This window comes from Dipodomys merriami, unplaced genomic scaffold, assembly GCF_024711535.1.
Source record: "Dipodomys merriami isolate MVZ:Mamm:240054 unplaced genomic scaffold, mDipMer1.0.p SCAF_22, whole genome shotgun sequence".
NCBI lineage: Eukaryota > Metazoa > Chordata > Mammalia > Rodentia > Heteromyidae > Dipodomys > Dipodomys merriami.
In genome coordinates, this window is record NW_027203604.1 from 12,523,025 (window position 1) to 12,546,831 (window position 23,807).

The 23,807-nt window shown below is 43.1% G+C and overlaps 1 protein-coding gene across 1 annotated transcript in view; it reads left to right on the forward strand.

Moving 5' to 3' along the window:
* LOC138834921 (semaphorin-4D-like) overlaps nt 1-23,807 on the forward strand; it is a 40,292-nt gene that overhangs the window by 10,973 nt on the left and 5,512 nt on the right. The window contains 13 exon segments of the mRNA XM_070033719.1: nt 133-195; nt 2,072-2,170; nt 4,844-4,991; nt 7,405-7,425; nt 7,598-7,788; nt 10,319-10,494; nt 10,578-10,666; nt 10,669-10,730; nt 11,999-12,221; nt 13,096-13,211; nt 16,582-16,754; nt 16,827-16,870; nt 18,225-18,335. Coding sequence (XP_069889820.1) covers nt 133-195; nt 2,072-2,170; nt 4,844-4,991; nt 7,405-7,425; nt 7,598-7,788; nt 10,319-10,494; nt 10,578-10,666; nt 10,669-10,730; nt 11,999-12,221; nt 13,096-13,211; nt 16,582-16,754; nt 16,827-16,870; nt 18,225-18,335 — 1,516 coding nt within the window.

A 23,807-nucleotide genomic window follows, 5' to 3' on the forward strand; every position in this document is an offset into this window, starting at 1 on the left:
AATGGAACACATTAAGAGACGCAGAAATAGTGGTTCTAAGAATGGCTTTGAGCCATCTACTATTTGACAAAGGCACCAGAAATCTATGTTGGAACTAAGCTTTTTAATCTCTCATTTGTTCCTCCCTCACAGGTATATTGGACAGTGTCAGAAGAGACAAAAGCAAAATGTGTAGAAAAGGGAAAGTCAAAAGACGTAAGTACTTTTGTCAGTTACAAAACCCCACAAGTGTTCCTTAGTTGTCTAATCTCACCAATGCTAAATGTGGCTAGACATGATACAGGGTTGAGTTGTCTCCATACATTTTTTAGATTATCGCAGAGTCTCAAGGAGCTCATTCCTTTTTCCGATGATGGGGATGGGCACTCTTACAGCAGGTACACAAGGGACACTCAAGGAATGTAGTCCAATATGAACTGGATTTATCATAATTCCTGGGATTTGACTGGAAAAAAGCAATGATTTCTGATATCTGTTGGTATATAGTATAAAATTTAGGATGCCTGGTGCTCCCTGTAGCCTGAAGCCTGGGCCTTACAAGGAAGGATACGGGAATGCTGGGAAGGAGCCCCTAGGCTCTTCAGCATGGTAACACTCATGGACCACTAGGATAGTGTTCCTTCCCTCAGGAGCACTACTATTCATTGAAGCACTGCGTCATTACCCACCTCCCCACCTCCCACCCCCACAGTGTCCCACAGGCTGAGGCACAGCTCATTTCAGCAGTTGTTAGCTAATCACAAAACAAATATTTTTTATACCTCTTTCCAAATTTTTTTTCTGAACTTTTTCAGGATAGTGATGTGTTTTTACCAAAGCATTGACTCTTAACCCAGTGTTCCTGAGGAAATGAAAGGACAAGAGGCACTCTAATGAAAGAAATACACATTCCAGGTTCCTCAAGAGTGGAGGGAGGCCAAGTGCTGGTGGCTCACGTCTGTACATTCACTGCTCAGTAAACTGAGACCTAAGGATTTGGGTCTGAAGCCAGCCCAAAAGACTTGAAAGACTCTTACCACTAGCTAACCAATCAAAAGTTTGAAGTGGAAGTATGGCTTAAATGGTAGAGTACAGTCTGGAGGAAAGAAAACAAAGCTAAGCAAGAACATGAAGCCCTGAATTCAAGCCCCAGTACTGCCCCTGTCAAAGTACATACATAAAAATAGAATGGTACAAAAGGGTGACAGTCAACATAAACTCTCCTGGTTTGAGATAATTTCTTATTTCAACAATATGTTTCAAATACTGTTTACTCTCAAATAGTGAATGGGTTCCTGAATCATACCTTCATTTTTCTGCTGGGGCCTTTATGATATACCACTATGATACCTCTTCACATTTAGCTTATTTCTTTTTTTTTTTTTTTTTTTTTTTTTTTTTTTTGTCGGTCGTGGGGCTTGAACTCTGGGCCTGGGCGCTGTCCCTCAGCTCTTCAGCTCAAGGCGAGCGCTCTACCACTTGAGCTACAGCGCCACTTCCGGTTTTCTGGTGGTTTATTGGAGATAGGAGTCTCAGGGTCTCTCTTGCCCGGGCTGGCTTTGAACCGCGATCCTCAGATCTCAGCCTCCTGAGTAGCTAGGATTACAGGCGTGAGCCACCAGCGCCCAGCTTAGCTTATTTCTTTAGCTGGGACCCAGCCCAGTAGAAACAAAATACTCTTTGTGGTTCTGTTTGTGAGGAGTGAACTATGGTGTCCTCTGGAAGGCAGAAGCACTTTCTGTGCAGTGTATGTTGATTTGGCAACAAAAGGAATGATCTCTATTTATGAGAATATTGTATTTCCAGTGCAGGTTGGGGTTAAGCTGTTGCTGTTTAAGCCAAGTTTTCACCACATAATACTTAGTGAGCAGACTGAAATTATGTTCCTTTTATTTGAAAAACTTGTGGACATCGCAAAGATAAAATTGTGTGTATACCTAAGATTTAGGTATACATAGGCTTGGCTGGGATATTAGACACTGTTCTACTGTGTGAAGAGGTCAGGAGGTGGGGTGAAGTGGCACAGTGGAACTTCACAATGTGGACATAGAAGGTGCATCAATAGCTAGCTGTTGCTGGTGTTTCTTCACAGACAGAATGCCTTAACTACATCCGGGTGCTGCAGCCCCTCAGTGCCGGCTCTCTCTACGTGTGTGGCACCAATGCATTCAAACCCATCTGTGACCACCTGGTAAGTCCACAAACTCTCTCCATTATCAGTCTTTCTCACGGCAGCCTGCACAGTGGCTAAAAGAGAGTAGAGGCCTATGAAGACGTAAAATAAACCACACCACAAAAACCACTAGGCTTTTCTCAGATTGTCCATGTGAGGGCTGGGGTAGCTTGTAAGTGGAAAGCCTGGCATAAGATGTGGCTTAGATGTCTCTGGCATAGAATGTGTCTTGAGGCAGGACTCAGAACCATATGACCCCTTTGAGCTTTGGTGTCCTGGCAAAGGGGATGGCTTGAAGCAGGGCTCAGGATACCAGGATCCTTGCACCAGTTGAGGGACATTCTAAGAAGTATGCTATATCTTTTGTGGTGTGACCTGTGTGATCTGGCTGTGGTGTGGTCTGCTCTGGGTAGTATGTTTGCTTGGTCAGTGCATTGACAGGTCTTAGGATGTTACCATTCATTGTCTGACCTTGCCCATTTGAGTGGCTCTCCTAAGTTCACACACCTGAACAATAGGGAAAAGTAAGGTACATTCCATCCTTCCAAGAGTCATATCCTTGATTGCTGTGGCATCTGGTACCAACTGTTCTGTTAAGGTAAGGAGAGGCCTTCTTCTTACTAACCATTAGATGGAGTGGAAAGGTTATTTAGACTGTTGCCTCTAATTCTTTCAGGACAGATCCTTGTTTTTTATTTTATTGTGGAAATACCGTACAGAGGGGTTACAATTACATGAGCAAGGTAATGAGTACATTTCTTATCAATCATTGTTGGCTCCTCCCTTGTTTCCCCTTACCATCCCTTCCCATCTCCCTCCCCCCACCCCCAGTTACTCTTCCCCCCAGGACAGATACTTTTTATTAACGTAATCACAGGAGCAATTTGATAATAATCACCAACAAAAGTAGGAGGGGCATGTGAGGACTGGAAATGAAACACATTTTCTAGTAAGCAACCTTGGATTGAATAAGTACTTGGCAAATATGAAACATGTTATATAATATTTCCTAATGTGCTAGGGATAGTTCCAGGGCCCCTGGTGGATGCTTGAAACCTCAGAGACTACCAAACCCTACACAGATGACCAAGAGGGCTAAGTAGCTAGATCATATAGCATAGGTATAAAGAACAAAGGGTTTATTTATGTTCTATACAGAGCAGAGCAGGATGATAGGAGATCATCATACTACTCAGAACCTTCTTCATTTAGCTGCAAGTGACTGAAACCATGGTTGGGGGACTACATGAAAAGCTCGTTTGCTATTAATTGGAGTTTTATAAACATATCCTGAATTGTAGCTCAGTGGTATAGCACTTGCCTATTATGCAAGAGACTCTGAGTTTCATCTGTAGCACTGCAAAACAAAGAAACAAAAAATCAGCCCAATCCTAGGTCAAAGCCATGACATGGTAAGCCAGGCACTGGTGGCTCATGCCTTGTGATTTTAGCTACTCAGAAGGCTGAGCTATGAGGATCGTAGTTCAAAGCCATCCTAGGCAGGAAAATCTGTGAGACTCTCACCTCTAATCACCAGAATTGAAAGTAGAGCTATGGCTTAAAGTAGTAGAGTGCTAACCTTGAGCAAAAGAGTTTAGGGACAGGGCCCAGGCCCTGAGTTCAAGACCTTCAAGAGAAAACGAAAAAGAAAGAAAGATAAATCATGATAAAATATGGACTCATTACAAATTCACTGAGGTAGCTAGGCTTGGAGTTTCATGGCTAGATGTTGTGGTCAGTGCCTATAATCGTAGCATTTAGGAAAATGGGACAGCATTCAGGAAACTGGAGGATCATGAGTTCTAGATCAGTCAGCATGGGCTATGTAGAGAGATCCTGTCTCAAACAACAAAAATCAAAAAAGAAATTCACATAGGAAACCTGGTGCTTATAGTGAGATCCATAGTGTAAGTCTACTTGGCTGTGTATACATACTCTGATGCTAGCTTCTAAAGTTGTAGGATATAAAGACTTTTATTCCTTGAAAACAAATACTTCTTTTCTATGTGCAAGAATAACAAAAAGAAGTTTACTGGAAACATTTGTTAAAGCATTTTCAAGGAAGAATATACCTCGTTCATCATTTGTAGACATAATACCCAGTTTATTATTGTCATTTCATTTACATGAGAGTTTTCTGATTATTTCTGTACTTGGATTTGTCTACTTTATTCCTTACATAGCTTTGGGTTTCCTGTCAGATAGCGAGATTATCACAAGATTGAAGTCCCAGTTTGTACTTTCTTTTAGTGGAGCTTGAATTTGCTTTGGGTTTTGAGTCCATGGATCTACTTGACATATGCCTCATTGGATAGAGGGAGGAAGGGATCCTGCTTTTGTATTTAGTGCTGCCTGTTCTTTGAATACTATGGCCCTCTTTGTGTTTATTTTATACATGGCTGTCATCACCTGATGAACATTTCTTATATTTGATTCTCTCTGGCCTCCTAACAGCCCAAGAGCCACCCGCATCTGTCCCCATTTTCCAGATGAGAAGTCTGAGTCTCTGAGATCATGCATAGCTGTGTATACAAATTGAGCTGTGTAATATGCAGCATTTCCCCAAGATCAGCACCCCTATGCTCAAGCCTGCTGGTCTTAAAACATTAAAGAACTGTAAAATGTCAAAAAGGCATATTATCACAATAAGTCAGATACTTTATAAGGCCTTTTCTCTTTATTCCATTGTAGAACTTAACATCCTTTAAGTTTCAAGGCAAAAATGAAAATGGCAGAGGAAGGTGTCCCTTTGATCCTGAACACAGCTACACATCTGTCATGGTTGGTGAGTCCTGCCATTGAGGCTCTCTTGACCTCAGAGGTTATTATCAACTGTTGTGTCCCTGTACAGGACACTCAGAACCATTTCTTTCTGTAGTACTATTTTCTTTTTTAAAATTTAATTTTATTGTCAAGGTGATGCACAGAGGGGTTATACTTACTTACATAAGGTAGTGAGTACGTTCCTTGTCAAATATTGTTACCCTCTTCATTTTTCTCCCACTTTCCCTTCCCCCAGTTCCCTCCACCAAGTTGTAAAGTTCATTTTCAACATGTTGTCTTATGAATATCACTATTGCATTGGTTTGCCCTTTGTACTTTGTGTCACCATTTTATTGTTCCTCTTCCCTTCCCTAATTCAGATAAATTTATAAACAATACACAGAGTACCAAAATCAAATACAGTGACATCAAAAGATAGATCATAGAGAAAAAAAAGAAAAAACACAAGAAAAAAAATAACTTCACATAGTACATTTAAAACAATAACAGCAAAGAAAAACCTCTTGTTTCCATATTTGGGAGTTCATTTCGCTTAGCATCATTTTATATGGTCATATGTACATAATTATTGAGCTGTTGTGATCCTTTTCTAGGACTATCATAGAAATATACTAATTATTACAAATGAGGGAACCATGGAGCCTATGTTTCTTTGGGTTTGGCTTACTTAATATGATTTTTTCAAGTCTTTGCATTTCTTTACAAATAGGATGATGCCATTCTTTCTGATGGAAGCATAGAATTCCATTTTGTGTGTGTGTGTGTGTGTGTGTGTGTGTGTGTGTGTGTGTGTGTGTGTGTGTGTGTGTGTGTGTGTGTGTGTGTGTGTGTGTATCACATTTTCTTGATCCATTCTACTGAAGGGCATCTGGGTTAGTTCCATATCTTAGCTTTGGTAAATAATACTGCAATGAACATAGTTGTGCTGGTAGCTTTATTATTGCCTTGTTTGTGGTCATTCTCTAGCTTTGTTGTAACATCACCTGCCCTTACAGAAAGAATATGTCTCTGGGCACAGAATTCTTAGGAAGAGTTTTAAATTCATCCCTTAAAAAGACCAACTGCCACTATAGTATCATAGTACTTTATATCCGTTATTAGTACACAGCATTCAGATGTTTCTGTTTGTGAAAAAAATTTTACCACAAATCTATGTCCTACCAATAATGGTGTCAGAAATCTTCAGCATGAGTTTTGACCCTAATGGATAGTTACTTCTGTGCCCAACCCATCCTTAGTTATATCAACTATATAAAATTTTGAAGGTGTACCCATACACCCATCCAGTCTTCACCTTAGTTCAGTGTTCACTGAATTACAACAGATATTCATCAGCTAATAGAGACTTGATATGAGACAATCGTGCTTTCATGCAGGATGCTGTAAGTATGTTGAACATGTTTATAGCAGTTGAGATGAGCTATGTTGTCTACATTGAGTAGAAGGTGCATTAAATTGTTTCAACTTACAGTGTTTTCAACTTAGGATGGTTTTATGAGAATACAGCCCATGATAAATTATGTTCACTGTCATTTTACCAGATTGGGAGTTCTTGCTTGCATTATTAATGCCTTTTATCTCATAAAATGCAAATCATCTACAATAATTCCAAAGAAAAGACACATATGGAGGAAGAAGTAGCATTCCAGAAGTAGGGCAACTATCTTTTCTCCCCTACATAAAGACTTAATTTGGTTAAAAAGAATCATTTTGGATGAGCACAGATCACTTCCTCTAAGCATCCCAAACCAAGATAGTTCTGAACTGTCATCTGCCCCTGGACAATGGGGACAGTAGAACTGGCCATGGTTACTGCCAGAGTCCAAGGAACCGGTTCCTGTTTAGTTTGCTCTCTACTAAAAAAGCACCATTTCTAGACTGCTTTTGTCTCCCACTCTGAGAATGGATTGGGAATACTTTTGTAAAATTGACACTCTGATGGGAAATGGAGAACATTTGTCCCATCGAGATGTGGTATCATTTTAGCATGACATTAAAGGTGCAGCCTCTGTGCCAAACCCCCAGGGCCTGCGCAGGTGGGTGCAGGATACCTTACTGCCTCCAGATAATCCCAGGCTGTTGACTGACTTTGAAGTACCAGTGGAAGGAGGGTATTGGCTAGGCTTTTCTTCAATGTTCTGGCAAGCAGGACCCTGGGCATCTTTGAAACCTCTTGGTCTATTGGCAGATTTATGGCCTGATATGTAGAGATAGCCAGCTTTCTGTCAGAGTGGGTTAGCCGAGGGTCTCAGTCTTAGTGTATCTGCTTGTGGTGGGTAGAGTTAATTAATTTTGTCACTTCTTTAAGTCAAGAGCTGGTCTTTTTGGCAAGTGAAAGACTACACTCGGCTTTTGGGCTTGTCTTGGGGAGATATGCTTGCTGCAGGAGCACCAAAGGGTGGTATCTGAGTCTGAAGAGAGATGGCATAGCACTGTCCTGACTCAACACGAGTTTGTTTACCAAATAGCGCGCGTGTGCGCGCACTCGCGCACACACACACACACTCTCTCTCTCTCTCTCTCTCTCTCTCTCTCTCTCTCTCTCTCTCTCTCTCTCTCTCTCTCTCTCTCTCTCTCCAGATGTGCTTACAGAGATGGCCCAGATCCCAAAACTACACCACTGATTGACCATGACATCATTAGGAGCAGATAGTAACACAGCTCTGTGTGCAGAGATAATCCTGTGTTGTCTCTCTGCAGAGCCTAGCTTTGTCTATGCTGATGTGTTCAGAAAAACCCAAGACAGTCCTGAGGGTGAAGATGACAAGGTCTGCTTCTTCTTCACAGAAGTATCTATGGAATATGAGTTTATTTCCAAGTTAAAGATACCCCGCGTCGCAAGAGTGTGCAAGGTGAGCACTACCCTGCCCACACTTAGCTTCTGCTCCCTAGGAGCAGACCTGGAAATGCACATTTCCTTGTGACCCTACCTTCTTGCCACAAATGTCATTGTTAAGGGTCCTGGCATGTACTAGGCTTCTGTTTTCAGACACTCTACTGGTGTCCATGAGGGCTAAGAGGGCATTGGCACCCAGCATGCAACCAATCAGCTTGTGGTTCTCAGACTTCCAAAGCAAAAGTGACAAATGGACAAAAGTGACAAAGTGACAAATGGAATACTACTGTTCAGAGCTCTTAGCTAACTACTAGTGAACTGTAAACCAATGCCCGAGTTGAGGAGCAAGAACTACATTAAAGTATTTCTTACACGCAAAGCTTGAAGATGTGGGGAGTTTGTAGGGATAGGGAAGGGTGCAGATAATTATTTTAAAAGGAAGTGCTTGGCATATAACTTAAGTCATGAAAACTCAAAGTGAATGGCTGGCACTTTTAGGCAATATAACAACAGGATCCCACCCATGTCTGCCTTACTCTTCATCCTACAGAGCTGAGTACCATGAGCGTCCAGGCCAGGCTGGTATATGGTGATTGGATGGTAAATGGCCAGGACTCTCTGTAGGTATGAAGTACTCTTAACAGCAGCACTGGCCAGAGGAACCTGGTGCTCCTACTCTCCAGCCTACCTTCAGATGGCAGGACATAGAAGCCACACTACTTCGTGACCCTGATCTCATCCTAGAATAAGTGGTTTCAAAAGCATCCTTGAAGCCGGGCGCTGGTGGCTCACGCCTGTAATCCTAGCTACTCAGGAGGCTGAGATCTGAGGATCGCGGTTCAAAGCCAGCCCGGGCAGGAGAGACCGTGAGACTCCTATCTCCAATAAACCACCAGAAAACCGGAAGTGGCGCTGTAGCTCAAGTGGTAGAGCGCTCGCCTTGAGCTGAAGAGCTGAGGGACAGCGCTCAGGCCCAGAGTTCAAGCCTCACGACCGACCAAAAAAATAAAAAAAAAAAAAAAAATTAAAAAAAAAAAAAAAAAAAAAGCATCCTTGAACAAGATCCCTCAGGATCTATTGTAAACTGCCTCTACTTTTTCCTCCCCACCAAAATTAATCTCATGGGCTCTGCAAGTGTAAGATGACTTCTGCTGTCCCCTCAGAGTCCTTATCCTGAACTTGTTCTCACTACTGGACTGAGGCCAACTTGAGTACACCCTCAGTCCCTGCCACCCTGTGCACACAGACCCTTCCACTGCTCCACAGGACCTGAGGAGCAGGAGACAAATGACCACAGACATAATGGAAATTTACTTTGCAAAACAGCAGAAAGACAATAAAAGCCTCATAAAAATCATTTGTCCTCCTGTGATCACACAACAGTGATAGAATAGGGTGAGTTTTTCATTGTGTACAAAATATACAAGGTCCTTTTCTTCTGTGCCAGTCTCAAGGCTTGAACACAGGGCCTGGGTACAGTCCCTGAGTTTTTTGTGCTCAAGGCTACTATGCTCAAGACTCTACCATTTGAGCCATAGCTCCACTTCCAGATTTTTGGTAGTTAGTTGAAGATAAGCGTCTCATAGACTGTCTGGCCTGGGCTGGGTTCAAACCAACATCCTGAGGTCTCAGCCTTTTGAGTAGATAGGATTACAGTAGGAAGCCATTGGTGCCTGGATAACAAGGATCTTCTATCTCATACTGCATGTCTATTTCCTACTTTTGGTTCAGTGATGCCCCTGGCCCATGGGATGTTCATTCTAACACCCTCAGAAAATTCCTGAAACCACAGACAGTACTGACCCTATATATGCTGCTTTTTCTATACATACATACCTATGGTAAAGTTTAATATATAAATTAGACATCACAAGATGTCAGAAATAATAACTAATGGTAAAAAGAACAATGATGAAAATATATTGTAATAAGATTCATGTGAATGTGGTTTCTTACTCCAAAAGGTAAAAACAAATAGTAATAGACTGTGACTGATCACAGCCACAGGAAAGTAACCATGAACAAGAGAGATCAATACATTCTCTCTGGAACATAAATTCATGTGAGTTCAAGTTGTCTCTTAGTCATCAACTAGTGGTATCATGGGACAAGCTAGTAGGTGAAAACACTTTCACCATAAGTCAGCAAGTGCAATGGAAGTATAAGCTTGGATCTCTCAAAGAAGGTCATCCACAGATTTCATAGTCTTCAGGGCAGGAGGCCACCTACTTCTTACCAGGCTTTTGCCTAGTGGCCAAGGGCCAGTCCAGATCAAAACTAATGCTAATGCTTAGTGGTGCACAGTGGATGTGGTTGTCATCAATAAGTTCTAAGGGATAACATCAGAGTTACGTGTTTTGCTTAACTTTGATCCAGAGTCTGATCAGAGCCATCATAGAAGTAACTACTTTCCTTTCACTCAGAGAGATTGTCTAGTAGGCCTCGCCTGGCACTGGCAAGAGTGGGTGGGCACTGCACCCTGCTTGCACACCACTACTTGTGGAGTCATATTGGCTCCCTGACATGTCTTGTCTCTGAGGTTTCAGGGGGACAAGGGTGGCCTGAGGATCTTGAAAAATAAGTGGACCTCCTTCCTGAAAGCCAAGCTTATTTGCTACTGGACAGACGTGTACTACATCTTCAACATATTGCAAGATGTCTTTGTGCTACAGACCCCAGGCCTTAAAGAGCCTATATTTTATGGACTCTTTACTTTGAAGCTGTAAGTGCCCTTGGTGGGTGGGGTATATGCCCTTTTCATGGCCTGCTGCTCTGTGGGTACTCATTGTGGCCTGCCCTTTTCAGGGACAACACGGAGCTGTCTGCCGTCTGCGCCTACACACTGTCCATGGTAGAGGCAGTCTTCACACATGGGAAGTACATGCAGAGCATCAAATGAAATCCCATACCAACTGGATGAGCTACAATGGCCCTGTGCCTACTCCAGGGCCAGGAATGGTGAGAGGCATGGGGCCTTCTGGAGAGGGCCATGCTTCTCATTCAAGTTTCTAGGCTCAGAGGGTGAAACTTGACATAGTGTTCTCTGTAGGGGTGGTGCCTGGCCACAGGGTTTCTATCTACACAAGAAATGTCCACCTGGCCTGAAGGCTGAAACATGCAGCTGGCCCTTCTCCTGTTCATTCTGCACTGAGTCTGTCCAAATAGAATATGCTAACGACACACTACTTGTGAAATTAATGTTGCATAATATAATTAAGGATTAACTCCCATAGAAAAACACACTATTGCCGGGCGCTGGTGGCTCACGCCTGTAATCCTAGCTACTCAGGAGGCTGAGATCTGAGGATCGCGGTTCAAAGCCAGCCCGGGTAGGAGAGACCGTGAGACTCCTATCTCCAATAAACCACCAGAAAACCGGAAGTGGCGCTGTAGCTTAAGTGGTAGAGCACTCGCCTTGAGCTGAAGAGCTGAGGGACAGCGCCCAGGCCCGGAGTTCAAGCCCCATGACCGACAAAAAAAAAAAAAAAAAAGAAAAAAGAAAAAGAAAAACACACTATTTCTCCACAGAAACTTCTACATTGTCATGTACTATCCTGACCACTACTCAAAAGGAGCCACAACTTTTCCAACTAAAAATAGTAAATTTTAGGTAAAAAAGAAAAAACATCTAGACTGTCTTAGGTATCCAATTATTGTTACCCACATGGTGTTTGTCTTTCAAAGGGGCCCTGACCTGGTCCATGTGACAATTCCCAGGACCAGTTCTCTCTAGGTGTCTGGCCCTGACTCCATCACCAGCCCTTCTGTGTATACTGGTTCCACCTAAAACATGCTTTCTTGTGCTAATGAATTCTGGTTTACATATACCAGGAAGCTGATATCAAAAACTCATTTTCTACTTTCATCTTTTATGCTGTTTAGAATTGGGCTGTTTTTCAACCCAGTACGTAGTTTGCTTCTTGCCAAGTGGGAAATCTATCAAATGTGTTTTCAGTTTCAAAAGCCTGATAGTTTTTCATTGATAAATAATTTCTGTCTTGATTATGGGCAGGCCCAGGTTAATCTCAAAACATAATTGTATCTTGTAGATATGCTGTAGAACTGTCCTCTGATGATTGCAGAAAGACTACTTCAGGTTTCCACAGTCACCCTTCTTTGGAGGCATTCAGTGTGTGTCCCCAGTGCTGTACCTTACATAATTCCTGATGCTGTGCTTGTCAGTGATGGTCAGGCACATTAACCAGGAAAAATTTTGCCCTCAACAGTGCATCAACGGCAAGGCACACACAGCCAACTACACCAGCTCTTTGGATTTACCAGACAAAACACTCAATTTCATCAGAGACCACCCTTTGATAGACGACTCAGTAACTCCAATAGGCAACAGGCCCAAGTTAGTCAAAAAAGATGTAAAATATACCCAGATTGTGGTGGACAGGATCCAGGCTCTGGACTGGAAAGTCTATGATGTAATGTTTGTCAGCACAGGTAGGTTCTGAGGATTTGATAGTCACACTGTCTCTGTGTTCTTCACTTAATATCCTTTGTAAGTAGATCACAAAGCATCTTCCCTGAGGTTACCCAAGCAGTTTGTGAGAGTGTAAACGGATTTCTGAGACATTACTACACCAGGTCTCTGTGACCCTCAGACAGTTGGAGTGCTTGTTAAACTTGCAGGTCCTAGTCTGTGTCTGTGCTGAGCTGCTGCAAAGAAATGCCTGTTGTCACTGGACCCAGATAATATCCAAGGCAGCAGCAGTTATAAGCACCAATCACCCTGGCATTCCTCTGGGCTGGTGGAGTCTTTGTCCCTGTCCCGTGGAAACAGCCAGGGACAGATTTGTCCTGACCTGTGGGAGACATACCTCCCCTCATCTGTACATTCTGGAATGAGTATTTCTGGAATTAGGAAAATGGCCTGCAGCTACAGTAGCTGGCAAGCCACTGTTTTCACCCTTGGAATATTCCAGCTGACTTTTGTGCCATGTAAGGGTCTGCTTGGGACCTCAGTTTGGCTGAGTCCCTGGAGAACTATTGGTACCCAGAAACCACCTCACATGGAATCTACCTTCAACTGTTTCAGTATCAACTTTGTTAATGAAGGTTGTTGAGAATCAATCATGGGTCCAGATTCTCATTCTTTATAAGAAAATCAGAATAAAACCTGCAACTCGAATTTCAATGCTTTATTTTGCCAAGGGCTTTCTTTTCAGTCCTAATACAACTTTTTCCTCTTAGTGTATGCATTTCATTGAGAAAATGACTTGAGAATAGAAAAGGGGGGAGTGTTTGCTACTGAAATTGGTGTCTTTGGTGTATCCCTCTTGGGCTGTCTCACTCACATGTGGATTTGACTTTGCAGACCAGGGAACCCTGCACAAAGCTGTCACACTTAAAAATGGCGTGCACATCATTGAGGAGATACGGCTTTTCCAGAACTCTGAACCAGTCCAAACACTGCTATTGTCTTCAATGAAGGTAAAGTGGCTCAGTCAGCATGGCTGGAGGGGTGGGGCTGCCTGGCAAGGTGGCTTTGCAACACTGTGATGTTAGACTGGCCAACCTGGGCTGCCTAGCTCATGTGAGGCAGCCTTGGGACATGCACACAAAGCCATTCTAGCATTATGGAGACAGGCTCTGTCCCATGAATATAGCCTCTTGTGCCCTGAACCTGTGCAATTGCAGACTGTGTTGGTGAGATGTCATGTACGTCCTTATCAATGAAGGAGTACAGAAGAGAAATAATAGGTCATTCTACAGCTCCTTGAGGTAACAGATGTTTACTGCCAATGGCCTAGGATTTGGAGACTTGGAGGCTGAGAACTCCAGTGCAGGTGCTCAGTTCTGTTCACTAGTCCCAGTTGGTTGTGGATGAGATGTGTAAGAGTAAACCTGCCTCTGAACACCAAGCTTAGCATGTCCTAAGCTTTTCATAGGTTATCAAATTCCTCTCTTTTCAACCTCAGAAGATGTAAAACAGTTTACTAGAAGGTTGAATCAGACTTCTGGACTTGGCCTCTGGCTGTAGCATGCCATCCCTTGTCACATGTCTATGTGGCCATGGGAATTGGTACTACTCCATTTTACATCCGAGATGGAGAAATGAGGAACACAGTGCAGGCAGATTCTGACTGCTATATGTGGCGGTGTAACCCTGGGTAGCCAGCTATCTGCTCTTTGTCTCAGTTTCCTCATCATACAATGAGTTTAAAAGCACATCTTCACTTGGTGACTGCGACTGTTACATGAGTCTTGTGCAGTACAGGATCCATGGAAATTCTGTGGAGAATGGCATCTGAACCTACTGAGATGCCAGAGGGAATACTCTGCCATGTACCACTCAGCCCAGGATACTCCTTCTCATTATTCTCTTCACCAGGGTCCCTGAAGGTCTTATGCACAGGACCCATATTGTGGTCTTCTGCCTTAGGTCACAGTTATAAGTTAGATCACATTTGTAGTGTCCATTGCTGACCTTGCCACGTGGCCTTTCTCATGTATACCTACCTCATTGTCAAGACCTGGATCTAAGAGAACCAGTCTCTGGCTAATGTACCTCTCTCTATGCCTGAGAATCTCAGGTTTGACTGCAGTGTGCCAGAGCAACCTGTTGGGGGTGGTAAACATTCACGCTGGCCCTGCAGAGGGCTGAATTTCTGGAGCTGATGCTTGCCCAAGCCACTCTGTAAATAGCCCACAGATGAGTCCCTTTCAGCCCCCATTCACCTTAGTGGAGCAGAGCTGACCTGTTGACAGGTATATGTTTATAAATATCCCTTCAGGGTCTTGTTCCCTCCCCATCCACAAAGCACAAGAGCCTGTAACTGGTTTTTAGTCCCCAGTTCCTCATCTTCCTCCCCTGTCAGACATTGTGGAGTCCATTTGCTCAGCAGTTCTGAAAGGGAAAGAAAAGGAAATCTTAAGTGATCTATGAGTCTTTTGATACTGGGTATCTGTGCTAGTTTGCACTCTGGTCTTAAGATGCTAAAGGGGCTGAAAGAATCCAGAAACTTGCAGCATGGCTGTATTAGCCGGTCTTTGCCATCCCTCCCCTTGTCCTCTCTATCCTGGCTTCTAGATAGGAGATGGCTACCCCTCTATGCCCCTCATTAAGGCTGTACACTGCTGCTCACTAGATTATTCTCTTTTTTGCCTATTTGACAGTGTTGTGGTTTGAACTTACACCTTGTACTTACCAGGCAGATGGGAGCCATTCCCTCAAAGCCCTTTTTTTATATATAGTATTGCATGTTTGCCAGGGCCAGCCTGGACTTCGTTCTCCTTATTTATGGTTCCTGCATAACTGGGATGTCACCCCACTTCCAGTTTGTTTATTGAGATGCGATCTCACTTGAACTGATTTTGGAAGATGATCTTCCCAAACTATGCATCCTAAATAGCAGGTGTGACACACTAGGCCTGGCCTTTTCTTTCCAGTGGCTCACGCCTATAATCCTAGCTACTCAGGAGGCTGAGATCTGAGAATCACAGTTTAAAGCTAGTCCCAAGTAGGGGCAGGAATATCTTGTCTGATTCTCATCTCCAATTAAGCATCATAAAGCTGGAAGTAAAGCTGTGACGCAAGTGGTAGAGCATTACCCTTGAACAAAAAAGCTCAGGGACAGTGCTCAGGCCCCAGCACTAATTAATGCATACATACATACACGTATACATACTTGATTTTGAAATGACTTTATGATTTTGGATTTTCAGGATGGGGTGATGATAGCATGGCCTCGCATAGGGGCATGTCCTGCAGCAGGTAATGCTCGCTGTCCTTGGGACAGCTCTCACTTCCACGTTTACCCATTGACCCTGTAGGATATGGCTCATTGTCAAAAAGTGGTTGCATTTGAGCTCCAACCAAGCCTATGAGAAAACACCTTAGGATTTGGGGTGCAGACCTGGGGCCTGGAAGATTGTTCTGTACACTACCTTTGTGGTATACTATGTGAAGCCTTGTTACCACCCCTATCCTGATGGACCTATCCACAGCTAACCCCTATCTTCTACTTGTACCCATTCACTCTCACTGGGTAAATAGATGAGGCTGAGCACCCCAAGACTGCCCAGTGCCACCAGTCTCTGTAGGAGTTGTCCATGCCAACTCATAGGTGTCTCCAGCAAGATCCATTCTGTCTACTCCTAGGAAATGTTTATACATGTCCACAATAAGGTGAATACACCAGGTTGATCTGGAAGGGTTTGGTGTCAAAACTGCCCAGGTCTGTTATAAAGAGGTAACTGAGACTAGTTCAAGTCCTGTCTTCTGTTTGTTGTTATCACAGTTTTCATCTTGGGAGAGGAGTTGCTTTCCCTTGTGTATCTGTGCTTACTCAGGCAAATATGTGGCCCTGGGTTTTTGGAAGCCTGCAGCCTGTGAGACTTGAGTTCAAGAGAGGTTCATGAGCTCCAGCCAGATGTTGAACTGATGCTGAATGTACCCTCTAATGGCGAATAAAAGTTGTGTGTCATCTGACTTTAAAATACTGACTTGTGTGGACATTTAGGAATCTGATCCTAGAATAGGTGTTCTAGGTTGTTAATTGGAAACAAGATTTTTCAGGCCAAGGAAAGAGAAGATGTGATGTGTGCTACCACATTTGTGCTCTTCTTCTGCTGAGTTCATTAGATACAATCAACACTCCTGATCATCGGTATCTGGAAATTCTTCTGGTATCCAGTGGGCTGCTGGAGTGGCCCTGAAGCTAGTGACAGACCAAAGCTAGTGTGCACAATGTCAGAAGAGTTTGCAGCACTTGAAGACACTCCATAGTTGTTCCCATAACGTCTGGAGGGGCTTGGAGATCCACCTTATGTCTGTTCTGTCTCTGCTTCCTACACACAGGACAGCAAGTTTATCTACGCCGGCTCCCACTCAGGAGTGGTCCAGGTCCCCCTGGCCTTCTGCAGGAAGCACAGCAGCTGTGAGGACTGCGTGCTGGCGCGGGACCCCTACCGTGCCTGGAGCCCATTTTCAGCTACTTGTGTGGCTCTTCATGAGGCCCAGGACTGCAGCAGGTACTAGCCAGTTACCATGGGCAAACTCTTCAATGAATGTACAGTGACTTGTGAGTGTCCTTTGTCTTGCAGGGCTTGGATTCAGGATATGAGCAGTAATGTGTCTTTATGCCTAGGTGAGTGCTCCTCATTGAAATACCACTGCGACAATAGCCAGGCCTCTCTACCATTTTACAGTGCTTTGGGTCTGTGGTGTTTGCTTATCTTGTTTTTCTTTATCCACTCTGAACAAAGGTCTTATGTCATGTCCTACACCAGTGAGTGACCTTTGTTCCCTTGATTACAAAAAGAATGTTTGAACCTATGTAGGGTATGTGGGTACACTGGAAAGTACTCTTTTCTGTTTTGCTTAGCTGGAGCTCATTTAAACTACGACCTGTTAAGAATGGGAAAGAACAAGCCGGGCGCTGGTGGCTCACGCCTGTAATCCTAGCTACTCAGGAGGCTGAGATCTGAGGATCACGGTTCAAAGCCAGCCGGGGCAGGAGAGACCGTGAGACTCCTATCTCCAATAAACCACCAGAAAACTGGAAGTGGTGCGGTAGCTCAAGTGGTAGAGCGCTCGCTTTGAGCTGAAGAGCTGAGGGACAGCGCTCAGGCCCAGAGTTCAAGCCCCACGACTGACAAAAAAAAAAAGAATGGGAAAGAAGCAGCCATTGGGTATGTGTTGAGCAGCTCTGATCCAAAATCCACAAATCAGAAACATGCCAGTGTGAGTGAAAAGTTCCACATTCTAAAACTGTGTTTCACGCACAAAATTATGTTTAAGAAGGTATAAGTTTACTCAAGCTCTCTGTATAAGATATACTTGAAACATAAATGGAGTCTATAGTTAGACTCTATAGTTAGACAAAATATTATCTCATTATACATCTGTAAATATCTGAACAGATGAGAAATCAAAAAGTTTTCTGATACCAATACCTTTACAAGAGGCATGTATGTCATAGTTATTTCCATTAGTGTGTACCTCTTTGCAGGATCCCATTCCCTGTGACTGATCACTGGGAATGTGTTGTGACCAGAGGCAGGGTGCAATCAGGCCAGGATGTCTCAGCACCAGCCCTCGTCTCCTCTCTGCAGACAGTAGTCTTCAGGTTATGAAAAGAAGAGAAGGGTATTGACTGCAAGATTCCCTGAAGTTGCTAGGAGAGCACTTGACTTTTGACTCAGGGTCCCACTGTTAGACATAGAGCTGGCCAGTGCCTGGCCTCCCCAAGCCTGATGTATGTTCTCCTGGGATGTGCAGTGATGAGGGGGATTTTTGCTATTCAGACTGTCCTTTTTCCTTGTCCTCAGGGGCTGCTTTTATTTGTTTGTGCATGTCTTTATCTTCTCAGTTGTCCTGAAGATTAATTGTATTCAATTATTGAGGCTATTGTGTCGTGTGAGGTATTAACCTATTTTTGAAAGCAGTTAGGTATATGAACAGAATTGTCTATGCAGTGCACATTTATCTTGATGTTCCAGATAAAAGTAAAGTAAGCCTCCAGCAGCATATTCTCAAGCGTGGTGAGATGGTAGAACTCAAATGTTCCTTAAAGTCCCACCTGGCCCAGGTGGTGTGGAAGTTCCAGAATCGTGTGTTGAAGACCAAGAAGCATAAGTACATTCTGTGGACAACAAAAACTTGGTTATCTTCAAACTGTCCTCATTCCTTATGTATGTTCAAGACAATTGTTCTAAGTGGCTTGTTATCAGTACAGATTTAATTTATGCATATTTCCAATAAAGGTCACATATGAGCCTGTTTAAAAAACAAAGGCAGGGGCTGGGAAGGTAGCTCAGTGGTAGAGTGCTTGCCTTGCATGCCTGAGGCCCTGGGTTCAATTCCTCAGCACCACATAAGCAAAAAGAAAAAAGCCGGAAGTGGCGCTGTGGCTCAAGTGGTAGAGCGCTAGCCTTGAGCTGAAGAGCTGAAGGACAGCACCCAGGCCCAGAGTTCAGGCCCCACGACCGGACCCAGAAAAAAAAAAAAAGGCAAACAAGGCCAGTGGAGTGATGTGTTAGAGTGAACACTTAAACTGACTCCTTTTGCTGCTTTTTATTTGATGGCTTCAGATGGCTTATGGTATATCCTTCTATATTATATATTGTCTTCTTTGTTCTGAAGGTACAAAGAAGAAACTGTTTGAATGACAGATGTTTTACATTTTGGTAGCTGATGTTGATGTAACAATTATCTAATGGAGGAGAAAGTTACAGTTCTTGAATAACTTCTTCCACCAAGGTTAATTTTTATTTTAATTTTTATTTCATTTAAAATTTTTAATGTAAGTTTTATTTAAATTAATTTTTTAATTTTAACTTTTATTGTGATATCTGGCCTTTAAAATAGGAGTGTAATTTTGTATGCAATGAAAGAATGTAGACTTTTGCATATGAAGAGGGTTTAGAAATGCAGTATAGAGGGAAATGTTGTGACTTGGAGACACTGATCCATGGTGGGCTGTGTGTTGCAATGACAGCTGGTTGTGGCCCAAGCAGTCCAGACCAAGTGACACTTCCTTCTCTTTTTGTATCTTCCTGCAAAATACTTCTGTGTGGGCTGGCAGAGGCTTGCCCAGAATACATGCTACAGACTGTGTGGTTGCAGTATTATGGAAGCTTTGGAACTTGCTGCCCCTAAGTCATAGGAATGGCATCTGGCTGGTAGTCAGCAACACACAGCTGGGGTGACTTCACACAGCTGGGGTCTATAAATGGAGGTACACACTGGCCATCCAGTTTTGATGACCCAAGTTCGTGAAAGCTAGAAAATTGAGGGGTACGCTGGCCTGGGGATAGACACATGGTGGTGGAGGCTGGGCAGAAACAACCCAGAAAGATAAGGAATGGCTCTGTAGGCCAGAGAGAAGGTGAGAACTGGAGGGAGCCTAGGTTACAGGGTTAAAGGGTGGGCTTTTCCAAATGTGATTGGAATGGGAAGATGACTCTAGATAGCCCAGGGGAGCCCTAAGTGCTATTACAAAGGGTGCCCTACCGGAGACCTGCATGGAGAAGGAAGCAGGTGCTGCATTACGACTGGAGCAAGGAGGAAACTTTCTTTCTAGCCTCTTAGGTGATTGTAGGCATTGTCAATTAAATCAACAAAACACAGATTTACAAGGATTAAGGCAGGCAGATTTTAATATCTGCACTTATTGGTACTACAAAGAAAAGCAGTGAAAATCCAAAGAAGCAGTTAGAAGGAGGCTGACATACCACTTTAAGGAAGGGTGAAAAATGGCAGAGAAATGGCAAAGAAGAGGGTGCTAAATTTTGTGAGGAGATGGGAAGCATGGTGGATACGTGTTGTTTGTTCACAGACCCGTGTTGCAGCAATCTCTGGTTGTCCTAGTATGGGACTAGGACAGCTGATGGTATATTTGTTTCCAGAAGATCAACACAGCCACATGGATTCTTATTTCCTATGAGAGATTCCAATTCAGATTTAAACGTAATAGAGTGGTAACAACATTTATTAAGAATACAAAGCTTGTACAGAAAGGAACTTTCTGAAGTAGAATTGGGTTGTCTCAGGGCTAGAGATCAACAACAACCATTAAATCCACCTTGGCCCAGGCTTCTATTGACATTTAGGGGCCTTCGTAGAATAGCACATTCAGAGTGCAGCCTCTGCTGGGAAGTATCAGATGCTAAAGAATGCAGGCAGTCTGGCAAAGGTGAAAAGGCAAAGAAAGTATTCTTCCTTGGCCTTCAGGAGGCACACTGTCAAGCCCTACAACTTAGAAAGCCCTCAACCAAAGTCTGACTTCCACAACTGAGATCCATAGTGCATTCTTAAAATCTGGTCTTGGTTCCAAAGGAGCTTTGCATTCACTTAGAGATAAAGTCAAGGTCACTATTGCCCAGCTGTAAAATGGAGTGCAAAATATATTATGTACCAGTTACATTCAGACCACAGTCTGTGTAAGAGTCACTTGGAATGTTTGGCACAAGCTTTCCTGCAGGCTGCCACTGCTAAGGGCCAAGGTGTTCTCTGTGTAGCACTGTGTGTGGTACAGGCATCATAGGTACAGTGGTATGGCAGGTGAGGAGGTTGGTGTCTTGTGGACAGCAAAGTATGGGTTAGGAGTTAAGGACAGAGGATGTGCTGGGGAAGGAGTGATATGAACAGTGCATTAAAGGGCATGAATGAGACCAGCATCACCAGGTAGGATCAGACTATGAATACAGGAAGAAGAAGATTAATGTAAGAACAATTATGAAGAACATAGTTGCCTGAGATACTGTTATTGCTGTCTAGTTGAAGAAAACCCCTCACATGCTGACCCAATCACATACACAAATTGCCATGGCTGTTCTGAGACTCTGTCTGCCTCCATTCCCAATGATCACCATATCGGGACACCTCTCCCTGACCCAGGGCCACTGGTCAGACTCCTGTATAGCTACTGCCCAAGGGCTGTCCATGTGCTAATCACCCTATGCTTTATGACAACAGCCACATGTGAAAACACACGTAGACATTCATGTTTGCCTCCTTCAAGGCTCTGTAGCAGTTCCCTATAGTTGGTGGCTATAGGGGAAACCTTGCTGAATTACATTTGACCTCAAGGGCATGGTTTATTGGCCTGGGTAGGAAAGTTAAAATCGATTATTTCAGAAAGTATTCCTTGGCCTACTTTAGGCTAGGAGCCTGTCATTAAGTCTTACATTGATAAGCTACTACAAAAAACCCACCATGTGATAGTCCAAGACCTTATGGGGCCAGATAGGCCAGTCATCTTTAGTGTGTAAGTTCAGTTGCCATGTTTTCTCCTTGACACCTTGTAATCTCACCCTCCATTTTTAATTTCATCTGCATTTCTACATGGCTCGTGGCTAACTGCTACCTACCAATGGGTAGGAGGAAGTTGTTTCTATTTTTTTAACTAAAGCTTCTATGTGACATCCATCTCACTTTTCCATGGCTATTAAGTCTTATTCTCATACAACACTAAATCTCCTTCTCTTGATCAGGATCTAAGTCCCCATAGACTGCCACACTACTTGATAGCAGCAGCCTTAGGCAGACTACACAGGCTGTGGTCCTAACTAGTACATGAGGAGAGCTGGTAGGCAAGGGCTCCTTGCAGCCTGCCCTCTCCACTGGACTTTAAGGTTCTTAATGTGATAGCCTACCAAGGCTAAACTATTATCAAACCTATCACTCAGCCTCATTCCCTCAGATCTTGGCTCCCAAGTCCCTTGATGGATTGGTCCATATATGTCACACCAGGGAAGCACAAGAAGACACCCATTTACATAGCCACTATCAAGCTCAGACTCAAAAATAAGAACTAGAAGTAAACAGAGAGAAAGCGAGAGAGAACACATTTGCCTTTCTTCAGCCTCCTTGTGCTAGATGTTGACTTGCAAGAGTAGGGAGAGATAGAAGGGTTAATTGTCTCTGCCCTGTCCTTTGAAATAATAAAAAAGCTGCAAACTCTCCATGAATAGATAGAAGTAGAAAATGAGAAGTGTATTGAGAAAAAGAAAGCCCTAAAACCCACTGTATTGTCCCTGTTTCAGGTAGCTAGGTATATCTCCGTATTTTAGAATAGGAAACAATATCCATCCTGGCCACTCAGAGCCATGGTCTAATGGTTGGAAGTTTTTAAAAGACATCCTGTCATTTTAGCAACAGTTCCCACTACCAGCTTTTTATTGCTTTATTGAAGATAAGAGTCTCTTGGATTTGTTTGAAAGAGTAGGCTTAGAACTGAGATTCTCAACTCTCAGCCTCCTGAGTAATAAGATATCATAGGTGTGAATCATGGTCCAGTTCTCTTAATAGAAGACTTTTGCCAAAAATATTTGTGTTCTGTTACAGGTGCCTGGAAGGGCTTTATATTTTAGTAGACACAGAAGAAAAGCAATCTTAAAACTATTTCTCTATACAAACACATTAACAAAAACATATTTGTTAAGAGAGTCATACTATAAAAGAGTTGCATTCAAATTACACATCTGACAGAATTAAAAAGATCGAGATTACTTGTCTAAGTAGCTATGACCCTTTTTACAAGCTCACAATTAGTCACATCAATTTGCTTGTTTTTACACCTCAAGTTTAAAACAACTTCTTTATTTTTCGGTAGTGGGAGCCTAAGTGTTAAGGTCTAAACCCCTATAATATTTTAAGTAGACTTGGGTGAAATAAGAACTTTGAAAGCTGGATTTTCTTACAAATGGCAGAAGAGAGAGAACAAAAGACAGAGAAAAGACATAATAGCTTCTCCATATTAATTTCACAATTAAGGATCATCCATCCTAAAGCTCCGACCAGAGATAGACCTAAGCCAGGCAGAGCACTGCAGAAGAGTCCAGTTTCCACACATTCTGGTGAGCCATAACATTCTTTGAGTCTCTCTTCTGCATGGGAAAAGGTGGACTATTTGCCGTGGACGCCAGGCATTGTTCATCCCCAAGGCAAGAATCACACTAAATGATATGCAACTGAGGACTGGGGTCCCTCTAGCCCTCCTGGGTGGTGTGGGGTCTACTGATCCTAGTGCAGCTGTGTGAGGCAGGTGGGGCAGAGGTTGCTGACATGGCTGAGTAGGAAAAAGCAGGGCCTGGCATGTAGAGCAACCCAGAGTGCATACTTCACATTTCTATCATGCTTATTGGGATCATATTAGTAATAACTTTCTCAGGTCCTTACATTTTATGATGTATATTTTGTGCCCTCTGAATAACCAGTCTCCCTCTGTGTGGCTTAAAAGTTTCTAGAACCTCTGACACTGGCAATCTCTTGGTATTTTGTCATTCCTCCCACTGGCCTGTTCTCATGAAGTCAGGGCAAAACAACTACTTTGGGAACTTGAGTAGGATTTATGGCTAGTTTTCATTACAGTTTTCAGATCTGAGTTTTTACACAAACAGGTTGATACAAGAAGAAACATACTATCACATTGTTCTTAGTGTCTCACTGTCATCTCAGGTACTTGGGGTTACTTTTTTCCAGCTGCTTTTTCTAAATCAAGCAAAAAAAAAATGGTAAAAAGATCAGAGTACATTCTTTTTTTTTGTTTTTGTTTTGCTTTTTCTTGCTGGTCCTAGGGC